Source organism: Saccoglossus kowalevskii, chromosome 17 (genome assembly GCF_978046115.1).
Source record: "Saccoglossus kowalevskii chromosome 17, keSacKowa6.1, whole genome shotgun sequence".
Taxonomy (NCBI): Eukaryota; Metazoa; Hemichordata; class Enteropneusta; family Harrimaniidae; genus Saccoglossus; species Saccoglossus kowalevskii.
This window is the reverse complement of record NC_140657.1, coordinates 9,638,005-9,653,156: the sequence shown is the minus strand read 5'-3', so window position 1 is coordinate 9,653,156 and position 15,152 is coordinate 9,638,005. Positions and strand designations below refer to the sequence as shown.

The 15,152-nt window shown below is 38.0% G+C and overlaps 2 protein-coding genes across 2 annotated transcripts; both read right to left on the bottom strand.

Moving 5' to 3' along the window:
* Positions 1 to 1,441: 1,441 nt before the first annotated feature.
* LOC146732622 (uncharacterized protein F54H12.2-like) lies at positions 1,442 to 2,768 on the bottom strand. Its single transcript, XM_085492402.1, has 2 exons — positions 2,067 to 2,768; positions 1,442 to 1,903 (listed from the first exon to the last, which is right to left on the bottom strand). Exons 1-2 carry the CDS (start codon positions 2,766 to 2,768, stop codon positions 1,442 to 1,444), a joined length of 1,164 nt encoding a protein of 387 aa, XP_085348528.1.
* Positions 2,769 to 6,666: 3,898 nt separating this feature from the next.
* LOC146732621 (uncharacterized) lies at positions 6,667 to 8,799 on the bottom strand. The gene has a single exon (XM_085492399.1). It carries the CDS (start codon positions 8,797 to 8,799, stop codon positions 6,667 to 6,669), a length of 2,133 nt encoding a protein of 710 aa, XP_085348525.1.
* Positions 8,800 to 15,152: the final 6,353 nt, after the last annotated feature.

Sequence of the window (15,152 nt, the reverse complement as noted above, 5' to 3'; positions counted from 1 at the left end):
AAGAGTAGATTAAGATGGACTATAGGTACGACCATGAGGGTGCTGTTCATCGAGGTCGTGTCGAAGTCATCGTGAATACATTTGCATAAATTACTATCATTTTTTATATGGGGTGGGATGACGTCACAATGGGAATACGTGCATAAATTAGCATAAATGAGGACCGTAAATGGCCGTAAAGGGGTTCATTTGAATGAGGATGACATCACAATGGGATATTGTGAATACATTTGCATTCATAAAATAGATTTGAATACGAGGTCGTGTCAAGGTTATCGTGAATACATTTGCATAAATTACCATAATTTTTTCATACGGGGGGGATGACGTCACAATGGGTGCCTGTGCATAGATGAGCATAAATAATGACGTCACAGTGGGAATACGTGCATAAATTAGCATAAATGAGGACCATGGCCGTAAAGGGGTTGATTTGAATGAGGATGACGTCACAATGGGATATTGTGAATACATTTGCATACATAATATAGATTTGAATACGAGGTCGTGTCGAGGACATCGTGAATACATTTGCATAAATTACCATCATTTTTTTTTTTATTATTTTTTTAATTGGACGAGCGTGGACGAAAGACTTTCCAGAATGTGTCGTAGATGGCGCTCACACACACACACACACACACACACACACTCACTCTAATAAATAAACGTCATTTTGAAAACTAACAGAGTTTATTACACAAAGAAGGGGGAAATCTACTAATGAGTAAATATTCAAAATGGATTAAAAACTGAGTAATTGAAATTGAGTATATAGAAAGTATACATTTTGTTTTTGTTTTGTTTTTGTTTTTTTGTTTTTTTGTTTGAGTAAATAATCAAAAAGAATGGATAAAAAACTGAGTAATATAAGAATAAAAAATGACATTTCGAGTATATGAAGTATACATTTTTGAAATGCGGATAAGTATTCGATTATAATAAAAACGAGTAACATCGAAAAGTCAATACACACTTTTTTCTAATCAGAATCGCTCATCTGTGATAAAAAGAAAAAAAAAGAGAGATAATATGAAATCGATATATATACATGTGAAATTTCAAAAGCATAAGTCATCTAGTAAAACTGCGTGGGAAAAAATATTTGTCATAATTAGGGAGGTTGAGTCCGGTCACGTTTTCGATATATCTGTTCACATAAAGGTCATTCAAATGTCTATCACGCGTAAAAGAGTCGGCTACGGACTTCATAGGTTCCCCTCGACATCTGCGCAGCAAGTAATACAGGACGTATTGACCACAAACTGTAGAGAACAGAGCTTGCAGTATTTGATGATTGTAGATCCATGTACAAACGTTTTTATCGAGAAATATCTTAAATTCCATGTAGTAGGGTTGACTACCATACGAGTCAAAATATTCTCCACGGTAGGGATCCTTCAGATAAAAAGCCACCCAATGTGTCCCGCCTCCGCTACTGTCATCGGTGTTTGATACGAACGCTGTCAATCTCGATAACGTTGTCGTATTCAGCATAAATCAAAACGGACACAGTCTCAGTCAATGCTTGTCTGAACTGAATCTCAAGACCAATCTTTCCTTCTTGTATCAAATTGAGGTGATAATCGCTGGCCGATTCGTCGGGAGTGAGGTCAAATGCGAAGATTGTGTACCCTTCGGGATATTCGTCTCGAGTGATGCCGTTGCCTTGGTCTTGACCCATTTTATTTGTACCGGTAAATAGAGTGTAATAAGCCATGATGCAACTTCTGCCACCAGCTGCCGTGAAGTCCGTCTTCAATGGCTTTGCAGGAACTTGCTCGCCTCTAATGTTGAGGACGAGTGAAGTGATATCGTAATTCTGGAAGTTGAATGGATTGGTTTCGTAGGATCCATTGAAAGACGTATTAGAAACCAGACACAGGATGATTCTTTTGGGCAACTGACCAAGGAATATCAAATCTTTGTTTAATGTCATAGTACCAGCCGGGATGGAAGCGATTTTCATAATGCATCGATCGATGGGGTATTTTGCAGTACCTTGCTTGTTTCAATGCTTCGACGTGTCCCAGTTGTACGCTGGGGCTCAACTTGACTTTTCTCACCAGGAGAGTAGCGTCGGTGATGACTACTTTGAATGCTGGATTTTCGGTTGAACTGATCAAGCAGAACTGATTTTTACTTCGATGTAATTTCAGACTAACTTCCACCCCTTTGAGTAAATACTTTGGTTGAAAAAATATGTCTCCGTGTATTCGTCCGATCATGTCGACCGTCTTACTGAGTGATGTATATGCGTATCGACGTTTGAGTCCCATGTTAGCATCATCATCATCAGCCCTTGGGTTTGCAACATTCATTTTTCCAGCTGTGTCCTTCTCAAATATCGCCGCACCAATCTGCGTTGATTTGGCGTCGCCTCCATAATTCAATAGCGTTTTGATCATGGCTCTGTAAGAGTAGGTGGGAGATGCATCCGAAATCTGCTTTCCATTTAGGTACACGTCGATTTGATTGAAGAGGGAATGCAACCACAAGTTTGCAGGCCCTACAGTGGCGTGTGCAGCCACATTATTTCCGTTGGCATTCGTGATTTTAGCCTTGATGTGCAAAAGCGTAGAACCAATATCGATGTAGTCACTTCCGGCCGAAGGTATTACAAATTCGATCGGACCATCGGCTATATTCGTGAGTGGGTTTACCTCTTCGTAACTTCCTTTTTTGATACTTGTCTGTGTCGGAGGAATAGTAAAGAGATCGAGTTCCGTCTTTGCGCATTCGCAGGAGTGTTCGTGTACAAAAGCCATGATGTTCAGTCGAATATATCCGGAGATCTTCTCCTCTTCTTAGCCTTGGAAGAAATGACATGTCTCGTTGTTGTCTTCTTCCTTTCGATGGTGGGTCCTCGCCCCATTTGAGAGGGTCTTCCAAATAAATTGCTCAATACTGAAGAAGTAATTTGACGACCCGCAGTCTTTGCTCTACTTGAAGCCGCTTTTTTAAAGTTTTTCCCTTGTACAACGTCACCTAGATTACCCAAACCGGCATCGAGCGCTGGTTTTGCCACTGCTTTCAGACCTTGTGTTAACAGAGGTGCGGCCGATCTCGCCAATCCAGAAAACATACTTCCGATTCCATATCCGCATTGCAGTCTATCGCCAGAAAATACAGATCCTCGTCCAATCTGATTCATGTAGTAATTTCTATAAACCCCCACGTGAGGAGTGTAAGGTCGATGTCTGTTCATTTTTTCTTCACACTAGCGAAGGACGAGCTTTGCGAAAACTCAGCGTCACGATCACTCGTCCGCATTGAAATGGCACCTTCTCCACCGTATCAGACCTTATATCAATCTCCACAGTCTCGAATGTTGACGTTCGAATTGGGAGAAAGTATGGTTTGTTGTAAGTGTGATTGACGCTATCACCGTGGGTTCCTTCAATGTTGACTATTCTCAAGAGAGGTACGGAAACGTCACCGACCATTTGGTGTTCGACTATATTGCAATACATGTAGAGGGAATACAAACTTCTAATGTCGGCAAGGTAGGGACTAGTGCTTCTTTCGTTTGTAATTGTTGTATTTGAGGAAAATCCTAACAATTCGGCCAATCCACCCATCAAGATTACACGAGCTCCTTCTTCGGTCGCCACGGTCACTCTCCTTGACCTCGAATTATATGTCATCAGTATTTCATCTGGTAGACTTTTTTCTCGAATCACATCTAAAACCATTTCGATCGAGTTGTAGTAGCCCGGTTTCAATTTCAGTTCTCCGTGATCTCTCATATTGGGTGAGGCATCGTAAAAGATCCTATTTTCGCCATATACGACGTTGTAACACGAATTTGGGTAGTGGATGTCGGCCAATGCTACTTCCCAATCGCCATCTAGCGAAAGCGTTCTCGGTAGTTTGACAGTGTATTTTGTCAACGTGTTGTTCGGGAACACATCGAGCGAGGCATTACTAGGGAGCGTCAAAAAGAAATCCTGTCCCGACATGATGATCTTTGAAATGAATCGGGTCATCGCGTGTGTGAACGGTATTTATAAACGTTGCAAGTCCCTGATCCAAGAATTAAACGAATCATCATACCCACGCTACTTAACGAAATATTCCACGTGGCCTGTACGTTTTCTCTTGCGCAGTACTTTCTCCACAATGTACAATGCATCATCGTCTTTTACTATTTTCTGAAGTTCTTCTTCGTAGAAAGTACCTTCCAACATTTCGCCGTTGTAATCTGAAATTTTGTAAACAGGTGGTTGCGTGTTGAGACGTCCAACAATCGTGAATACCTCTTCGGTCCAATTGGGTAGGTAACCTTTCTTGAAAACGTGTTTGGTTTTACTGTTTCTGACTCTGTCACCGAGTTTATAAATCTTCTTCTTCTTCAACCCCTTTTTCTCTGTGCTTAGATCACCGTACAATATGTCTCTGACCTTTTTCTTGTTCGTGTAGGTAACGAGTGTGGGTTTGCTATTAATACTTCTGTGATGGGTATTGTTGTAAGAACGTACCATGTCGTCTAATACAGGTAGATAAGTCAACGTGTTGTTCTTTGTGAAATATCTGAACATTTTTCCCTTGATGGTTCTGTTGTATCTCTCCACAATGCTGGCTTTAGTCTCATTGCCTGTAGTAAAGAACTTAATGTCTTCACTCTTGAGGTAGTTCTGAAAAAGTCTGTTGGTGAATTCAGTTCCTCTGTCCGTGTGCAAAACGTCATGGGGTCCATGTCTCCTCGGAACTCTCCCCTTGAATGTGTTGGTATGCATGTAAGACCACCGATCTGTATTGCCAACAAGATCTTGAGGTACATTTGACATTTTCATAACTTCGGCAAATTCTCTCCAACCTGTGGGGGTTAAATTCTTCCTTTTACGCAAGAAATCATTGACTAAATCGATGACGTGTGTGCCTGGCATGGATTGTCCATCAATGATTAATTCACCATTTTCACCCCAGTAGACCTGTTGGTTCTGTTTAACTTTCTGTAGTAGAAGCTTCGCTTTTCTCTGCATGCTCTTGGGAACACTTTGTAAGACTTTGGATGTAATTTGATCTGGCACACCGTCTTTGTCGGGTTGAGATTCCTGATCAGCTACAGCAACAGTGCTGGGTAATTGCTGCGTAACGGAGATTGGAATCGGTTCGTTTTTCTTCTCCCGCAACAACAAGTACTTGCGTAGAACCTGTTGGTACAGTTTGACTTTTTCATCTTCAGGCAACTCTTCCATTTGCATTATGTCGTTCATGTCTCTATCCAGCGAAGTCAATGATTTCACCACAGGTCTCGTCATTTGAGCATTCTGGCTTTGGATGGTAGATAATAGTTCAGCAGGGACTAAAGCCATCTTCTTCACGGATTCCATCTATTTAAGACCTAGTAGGGGAGGGAGTATGCTCGAAATTAAGGGAGCAATCAAGGCGGCCAGGAAACCTCCTTTCTGAACCAGAATTTTTTTCTTTTCTTGACTGGAGTTTTTTTATTGGACAGTGCTCGGAGATGTTTCACGTACAACGCCAATTTTCTTTTCTGACTAGGTAATAGCTGGACGTTCCCTTTCAACACATTGAGCGAGCATTCGCACAGACACTGTATCAAGTCACTAGAGGCTCCATCAATTATCCCCTTTTGTTGTTTCGAGTTGGCCTTGTACAATACAGAAAGAAAATCAGCGTTCTTTTGCATGCGGGATGACATGGTGAAATGACTGACGATGAAAGACTGTCTTTTTTTATACCATTCTCACGTACACTATCGGTACTTGAGATGAAAGTATGTTCGTTTGAATGCATATTTCCTCAGGGGTGTGTGGCATCAGATCCACGAGGAGGTAACCGTGAGGTTCTTGGGTGGTATCGGTGAATGCCTCCTAAAGAAACTTAATGTTTCCGGGGTACATTTGCTTTGCCAGAACGTTGACTTGTGATGCGTCCCTTGGATTTTTAAACAGGAAAATGTAGTGCGTGTTGAAACTGATGGTTCTCGATTGTCTACCCTGATGAAAGAGATTTTGTAAAATCAGTATCACGGATAAATTTCGATGGTGAGAGCCTTCATGAAGGACTGGGCGATTTGTTTATCGTTACCCGTTTCTGTCATCAGATCATCTATCACCAACAAGTTTCTTTTAGCCGGGTCAATTATTCTACCAATATCTGGAGGTATTCCTTCGATAAAGCGAATTTGAGGCACTGTCTTCATCATTTCCAAATAGGCTGGCTGAAACTCGCCGTAGCACCAATAGATAACGTCTGGTGGTGGAGATATGACGCTGTCACATTGTTCTAATATCTGTTTGACTAAAAACGTCTTCTCAGACTGTGTGGGACCGCACACGAGAGAGGTAAATGGGTGTTTCAATCTTGCATCCATGACGATATCATAGGACCTCACTGGTTATCGTGTCTCCTTTTACATTCTTCAATGTACTTTTTCAACATCCAGTTTAAAACAAACTAAGGCAGTGTACATAAGCCAGAATAGACGAGCGATAGAACCACGTCCGATTTGGTAGAGCCCATGCCAATGTGATTGTTCAAGGTTCAAATGGATGAATGATGGGTAACCGACGATCTAGCTTCTATTTATATATTTTTTGTTTTTAGAAGCCGTATGGGAGGGTACAGTAATCATCTTGTATCACCCGTTTGTCATACACTAAACTGTACGTTTTAATTTCTTCTCTATTGAATATTCTATCTCCCTTGCGCGTTATTTTTCGAGGGTCTTTGACATGTAGAGGACCGCTTGTTCTCCGAACGAGTCGATTCAAAATTAATTTCCAGTTGATTTCTGTAATTGAGTGTGAACCCTCTCACTTTACACACCGTTTGGTTCCCACTTTTGTCCGGTTTGTGTAGTCGGTACGCGTAATTCTTCGGTCCTCCCGATACGAAATGTGTGATGTAATTATCCGTCGGAGTTATTTCTCTCGTCAAATCTCCGAGATAATCACCCGTCGGTTGATCCCATTCTCCAGCTCGCTGTATGTAAATGATGGAATCTGTGTCAAAGTACAACCCTCTACTACCTAATTTCTCCAGAACACTGTAGAGTTTAAGTCGGACATAGCTTGTTGTCATGGCAGCCAGTACAACATTCGTATTGGGTGCTTCGGTAATGTAGTCTTCTTTATCGCAGTGCTGGACAAGAACCATTTCGTCAGAGACAAAAGAAAGATCTGTGACGTCCTTTGTATTATCCATCAACATTTCCAACAGTTTGGAGGGCGTTTCTACATACGTGGTCTGTCCAAAGTTTGATCTCTGTCGCAGCTTTCCCCAGAACGAGTTGAGATTTAGCTTGGCAAGAGCTCTGAGGCCTGGATTGGTGATTATCTTGCTTCTGTCCAAGACGATACCTTCTCTTTCGCAGTACCTTTGGATGTACATGGTTCGGTCTTCCTCGGTGTGACACCACTCTGGAAAACCTGAAGACTCTTGTTTAATTTTCAGAAACATGTTGATGTACTCGGTGAACAACCCTCCTTCTCCAGTTTTGGGGTTGTATGTTGCTGACTCATCGTAATGCCAAACTTCGTATACCTTGGTGATGCGATACCCTACTTCTTCCGCCTTTTCCAATTCCGGATTGCACCAAACACACGTCAGCTGACGTTCATTGACACCATGGTGACATTCGTCTTGATTCATGGTTTCTGCGCATTTGGAACAGAGTGGGAACATCAGTTTGTTGTTCACCCTGAAAGGTAGAACTGGTATATACAATCTCCTCGGAGGTAAAACGTCGCACTTGATAATACCGAAATAGTCCGTGGGTTTGGCGATAAAGTCTTTAGTTACGACTGTCGGATGGCCAACTGGATATCGCAAGGTCTTATTGATGTACGGGTAGAGGCTGCAAAAGTCAACATATTCTATCTTTTCGCCTTCCTTGACCTCATAATACAGGCGCAGGGCATTTATACGATCCCTGCCTCTGATAGGATTTGAGATATCTAAGCTTCCGACAAACCTCTCGACTTTGTGATTGTTCTTCATCAGGTTTTTGAAATTGCATTCCCACATGGTGACTAGCGAGTATCCTTTTGATTTCAACCACTCTTCCCTTGCCAGTAGCCTTTCGTAGAGGGATGTCATACTGAGTTCATTCTTGCGATTCGTCTCATTCCTTCTGGGAAAACACTTTGGACAACCGTGGAAGTAACAACCGTAGTATTCATAGGTTTCGGTAGAAGCATCATATCCGTCTACGTAATAAAGTCCAATTTTCATCTCCCTTCTGGAATTACGAACATGTTGAATATGCGTGTTATTGACGTGTGCCTTGTATTCCATCCATCTTATAGCATCTACGGATTGATTCTGGGCGCTGAGGTACCCTTTCTCAGGCACAACCCCGATTGTGTCAGGAGTCAGGAAATGCTTTCGAAATATGATGTTGCACACGGAAGCGATCGTGATGCAATGGTTGAAGGGGTCAACTTTGGTGAGATCCATCATCATCGACCTAAATGCCAAACAACACTCCTCGAGTATGCGCACGTCGCTCCGACAGTACTTGAGCAGTTCTTTACGTAAATCATAAACGGATTTCTTTTCTACTTCTCCATTGTACCATGTGTAGAATTTTTTTCTAGGCTCCTCCTTCATACCATCTGGGTCAAAATAACGATCCTTGGGTATGGGTCCTCTGTAACTCTCTCCAGCGGTTTTCAGAATCAGGTGGGGAAAACAGCCTTTGTGTAACTCGTCTATGCCAAAGGACTTAGGAAGTTTAGATAGAGTCATGGGCAGGAAATTCAAGCTATCAATGAATTTGATATCTGCACGACGGATGTATAGTTGCATGACTTTTGAACCATTCATGATGACTTAGGGTAGTATCTTGTGATCGTGACAGTATTTCAGAATCATAATTCCATCGTACCCCTTTGAATTATGCGCGATGAAAATCATCCCATTATGCTCTTTTTCTAACGCCCACTCGCAGAAATCTTCCAAGGTACGTAAACCATTGAACACTTTCTCCGTATTCGGTGGAATTCTCACTACGCACAGATCTGGAATATGAGTGCAATGTTCGTCGGTCGTGCATTCAAAATCGTAAAAGACGTAGTTACCATGGCTGTCAGAGTTATCCTCCTCAAATTCTTCCATCGAATCGTCAGATTCTTGGTTCTTTCTTCTATCGGTGAGTGGTTGAATGTAACACAAGTGGTCGTACGTCTGAAACTTCATTACATTTGTGAGACCCATCATGATATTTGAGGAGTTTGTGGCATTTTTCGCAACGTTAAACTGACTGGCAAAGAGTTTTTTCCCATTAACTAACTTTTGATGCCTTTCGAAACATTCTTTGTTCTTGAAAAATCTGTGACAATTTCCGCATTTTTGCCATCGTGTAACCACGCAGTCCAGTTGATTTCCACAACTCAAACACCCAGTCGGACACATGCGATCGTAACAGTGGGAATAATACTTGTCACATCAAGTGCAATAGTAGTCCTTTCCCAGAAAACCAGTCATTTTTGTGATGACGTTGTAGTGTTTATGCGGCATTGCCCACAAAGGTGATGGAGTCAAAATGATCGTGCGACAATACATGTATTCTGAAATCGGGTAACACGCTCTGGAATTTTTTAATCTCTTCAATGCAACATGGACCCTGTTCGACTCTGGCCTTCCGTAAAAGTTCTCTAGCTCGGACGGTTTGCATAGAGTAGTTCGCCGTTTTTTCCTCTTTATAGAATTCCACACCGATGGTGGATTTTCGCAACACATCTGGTCATCGGAAACGATTTCAATGACAGATTTGGAATTTCTCAACCTGTCTGTGATCTTTGTATCAAACTGTCGCTTCCTCCCACGTGTTTTGCCGGCACCAAGGGGCATTTCAACAGATACTGTCCTGATGGTGATGTTTTCCTCGAGGGATATATCTTGGTAAGATTGTAGAATCCTCTCCACTTTGGACATCACCTTGTCAACATTCATGTCCTCAACCGGTATAAATGGTAACCAAATGTCGTTGTTCAAGTTGGATACGTTTATGGAAATGCGAATTTGGTCACGTCCGTCAAGCTCGAGCAGTTGAAAAGTAGCGTGTAATACGCTATGCACTTCATCGAACGTATTGGCATTTGGATGCGAAACTTTTATGACCCAGTCCGTTCCACTCACCTTAAACTTTTTGACAAAACGTTTTCTCTTGCTGACAAAATTGAAATTAATCTTGTCGGTGATATTCTCCTCACTATCATCTGTGTCAGTATCACTGTAATAAAATTTCAAATTAAATAAATCAATAAATACACAAACATATAAATAAATAAACAAACAAACAAACAAACAAACAAACAAACAAATAAATAAATAAATAAATAAATCAATAAATCAATAAATAAATAAATAAATAAATAAATAAATAAATAAATAAATAAATAAATAAATAAATAAAGAACTTACGAAACACTATCTTTCGTAGGTGATTTCTCAGATGTGTCGTCTTCACGTAAAAAATAAGAGTTATATTATTTTTATTATTCAAATTGTTTACTAATCTTCACACGCATATCGAACGAGTTATTCATATAGTATTCGAATACACACCTGCTTATAAAACCATATTCATGTTCTAGGTCTGACAAAGTTTTAAGCTGTGAATTGCTTTCCCTGTAAATTCAAAAGATAAAAACATGTTTTATCCTGTTTTATTTTTCCTCAGATAAAATTTGAAATAAATAAATAAATAAATAAATAAATAAATAAATAAATAAATAAATAAATAAATAAATAAATAAATAAATAAATAAATAAATAAATAAATAAATAAATAAATAAATAAATAAATAAATAAATAAATAAATAAATAAATAAATAAATAAATAAATAAATAAATAAATAAATAAATAAATAAATAAATAAATAAATAAATAAATAAATAAATAAATAAATAAATAAATAAATAAATAAATAAATAAATAAATAAATAAATAAATAAATAAATAAATAAATAAATAAATAAATAAATAAATAAATAAATAAATAAATAAATAAATAAATAAATAAATAAATAAATAAATAAATAAATAAATAAATAAATAAATAAATAAATAAATAAATAAATAAATAAATAAATAAATAAATAAATAAATAAATAAATAAATAAATAAATAAATAAATAAATAAATAAATAAATAAATAAATAAATAAATAAATAAATAAATAAATAAATAAATAAATAAATAAATAAATAAATAAATAAATAAATAAATAAATAAATAAATAAATAAATAAATAAATAAATAAATAAATAAATAAATAAATAAATAAATAAATAAATAACCCTTCATCTGAATTGTCGCTTTCTTCTGTTTGTCTGAAAATGACAAGAGTTTTGAATCAGCTACAACTTTGTGGTCAGTTCAAAAAAAAAACTTACTCAGATATAGAGGGCGTGCATTCATGCTCCGATTTAAAACAAAAGATTTTGTACGAGTCAAGGTTGGAAAATAACGTTGCTATGTTCAAACATGATGGCGGGTAACGCTATACAATATGTTGACCTTCATGACAAAATAAAAGGTCAAGTCTAGTGAAAAGACACCCTAACTAATTGGGAAAACACCGCACATAATCATTGTTTTAAAGCTGGGGGGTACGCTCGATGAATGAGTCCAAGCAAGCCTTGATTCGCTGTGTCAAGGCATTTTTTGCGAATGACCGTGGTATGACATCATTTTAAAATATTGTAGTTTTCGTTTTTTAGTAAACAATTCTTCATTATTATACATTTTCTAACTACTCAGACTTTCTATTTTCTGTGCCAATTTATAACAATGTCTCTCATAGCATAAAAAGATAAGTATTCTTTAAAGACGTAAAGACTCATGGGTAGAAGCTTTCCCCTGGTTTCAACTGACAGTTTTTTCAAAAAACAAAAACTCACATATCCCGAATTATTAAGTAGTGTTTACAACATGAAAACAAAAAGTAAAAAATGAATTCCCTACCTTATATTATCTGCGAACGCCATTTCATTCCGTGTAACGAGTGTGGCTCGTTTAGACATACTGACTAAACTATGAAGTCACTGGGATAAATACACTCCAACGATTTGTGTTTTGATAGCAGGTCTGACACCCTCAAATGCCTTAGATAGCGGACATTCATAAACCCCCCTGGATCCAGGAACAGATGTGAATCTGTTTATTTTACTATAAACATCTGTGTGTTTGTGTGGTCTGTTTGTGCACGGTTACAAACTAGTAACCGTGGTTTGTGTGATAAAAATGGATCATGTGGACACAGGTCTGACACCTATCGCTCAACACCTTAGCAAACTCAGCATTGATTTTCCCTGGATTCATGAACTGTTTTTGAACAGGACATGTGTTTGTCTGTTTGTGTGATAATAATGGATTATGACGACATAGGTCTGACACTCATCGCTCAACACCATAGCGAACTCGACATTGATTTCCTCCTGGATTCATGAATTGTTTTTGAATGGGAGAAACCTGTTTATTTTACGATAAACATGTGTGTGTGTGTGTGTGTAATGAATCTATAAATATATTTGACTTGGTTGGGAAAAATGCTGACATGATGTAAACATCCGGGGCAACAGAAAGGGGAATTTTTTAACACAAGGCGTGAGTATTATGAATCATTTTATCACTGACGAGCGTACTCGCAACATGGCTTCAAACCAGCTCACCACATATCTCAACGACAGGCAGTCTCCTACAGGATGCGACTTCTCCCGCATATGATCAAACTCCAATTAAAGCACAGCCCGATGTTTCTGAAAATTCAACTCGCCGTGTTAAACGGCGCAAAGTCACGAATGCGCTTCCTACACCTAAATTATCTGACAGTGGTACAACGCGTCCATCGGCTCGTGATGGCTATGTAACACGTCCATCAACTGCATCTTCCCCGAGAGGTGAGGCCGACATTTTTACATATTTGCTTTGCCCAGTCAAGCAATTGTTTGTCACAGTGAATACTATTCACGGACAAACATATGTTCACATTCGCGAGCACTATAATGGTCACCCAACAAAACGTGGTGTGACCTTAAGGATGAACCAGTTCAGAGTATTGAATGACATTATGCCGCAAATCAACCATGCTGTCAGGTATGTTCGTTTTCATTTAAAAATCCAAATATTCGTTGCTCATTTTCCCGACTTCTAATGTTATATAATTTAGTCCAAAGTGAACGCGACTAAGTGCAATTTTATATACTGCAGAAAAGGTTAATTATTCACTGGGATTTTAATTTCGCTTATTTCGATGACTGGAAAATGTAAAATGGAAATGTGCCAAATTAAAACCCAGTGAATATGTAAAATTTAGCATAGAACACTTTAAAACCCACTGATCCCTGAGCAAAATTAAAACCCAGTGAATATGTAAAATTTAGCATAGAACACTTTTTCTATTAAAACGATAAAACCATGAATTTAAAAACCCACTGAATATGCCTGAAATGGTAAATCAGAGAAATAGTCATTTACAGTATTTTTTTTGTATATTTTTGACAGGCAGCAGTCTGAGGAAACCACTGGATAAACTTGTTTCAAAGAAACTCATCGCTGAATTCATTTGTAGACACGTTCGTTACATCATTCAAACTAATTGTCCCGGGTGTGAAATAGACCATCCATGACAACGCCAACATTGGTGCCTATCCTATGGATTCGCCAAAATAGCCAGATCGATGAAATCCGCTTTTTTATTGACCAAGCTTTATCTGAGACTGATATTGGTAAAACTTTCATGTGTTATGACGCATTTCAACGCATTTACCCAGATTTGGTTGGAAAATTTTCCAAGCGTTATACATGTATTCTGTTTCAAAGATATAAATCTAACCCTGAAATGTGTTTAGTTTCCTGTGAAATTACGCTATCAACTCGTGAAATGTATTCCCAACTCCTTGACATTATACAACGGCATATATAGAATAAGAATGTCAATCATTCTCTGTAGTACAGTGAAAGACACTCGATGAGTTTTCTACTGATCCCTAACCCTATTTGCTGCGCAGATGATGGGGGGGAACCTGTGAACTCCGTAGCCGACTCTTTTACGCATGATAGACATTTGAATGACCTCTATGTGAACAGATATATCGAAAACTATATATATATATATAATAATCGAATTCATATTATTTCTTTTTTCTTTTTATCACAGATGAGCGATTCTGATTAGAAAAAAGTGTGTATTGATATTTCGATGTTACTCGTTTTTTTCTTGTTTTATTATAATCGAATAATTGAAAATGTATACTTTATATACTCAAAATGTCATTTTTTATTCTTATATTACTCAGTTTTTAATCCATTCTTTTTTATTATTTACTCAAACAAAAAACAAAACAAAACAAAACAAAATTAAATTGTATATTTTCTATATACTTAAAATGTCATTTTTTATTCTTATATTACTCAGTTTTTAATCCATTCTTTTTGATTATTTACTCAAACAAAAAAAACAAAAAAACAAAAACAAAACAAAAACAAAATGTATTCTTTCTATATACTCAATTTCAATTACTCAGTTTTTAAACCATTCTTTTTGGTTATTTACTCATTAGTAGATTCCCCCCTTCTTTGTGTAATAATTAGTTTTCAAAATGACGTGTATTTATTAGAGTGTGTGTGTGTGTGTGTGTGTGTGTGTGTGTGTGTGAGAGAGAGCGCCCTCTGCGACACATTCTGGAAAATCTTTCGTCCACGCCCGTCCAATTAAAAAAATAATTAAAAAAAAATGATGGTAATTTATGCAAATGTATTCACGATGACCTCGACATGACCTCGTATTCAAATCTATTTAACGTATGCAAATGTATTCACAATATCCCATTGTGACGTCATCCTCATACAAATGAATCCCTTTACGGCCATGGTCCTCATTTATGCTAATTTATGCACGTATTCTCATTGTGACGTCATTATTTATGCTCATATATGCACTGGCACCCATTGTGACGTCATCCCACCCCCTATAAAAAAATGATGGTAAATTATGCAAATGTATTCACGATGACCTCCACACGACCTCGATGAACAGCGCCCTCATGGTCGTACCTATAGTCCATCTTAAACTACATGCGAGTGCGAGTGAATCCTACCTTGGGGGCGCTTTGTCTATCATTGATCGTAAGATTGTTTGGCTGATCTGAATTATGATTGGCGTTCCCAGCA

Excerpts from the sequence above, each read along its gene's own strand:
- LOC146732621 (XM_085492399.1), bottom strand. The coding sequence starts at position 8,799 with ATGAATGGTTCAAAAGTCATGCAACTATACATCCGTCGTGCAGATATC.
- LOC146732622 (XM_085492402.1), bottom strand. The coding sequence starts at position 2,768 with ATGGCTTTTGTACACGAACACTCCTGCGAATGCGCAAAGACGGAACTC. Across the intron at positions 1,904-2,066 it reads TCACCGACGCTACTCTCCTG|TTGCCCAAAAGAATCATCCT; the intron begins GTGAGAAAAGTC and ends TTCCTTGGTCAG.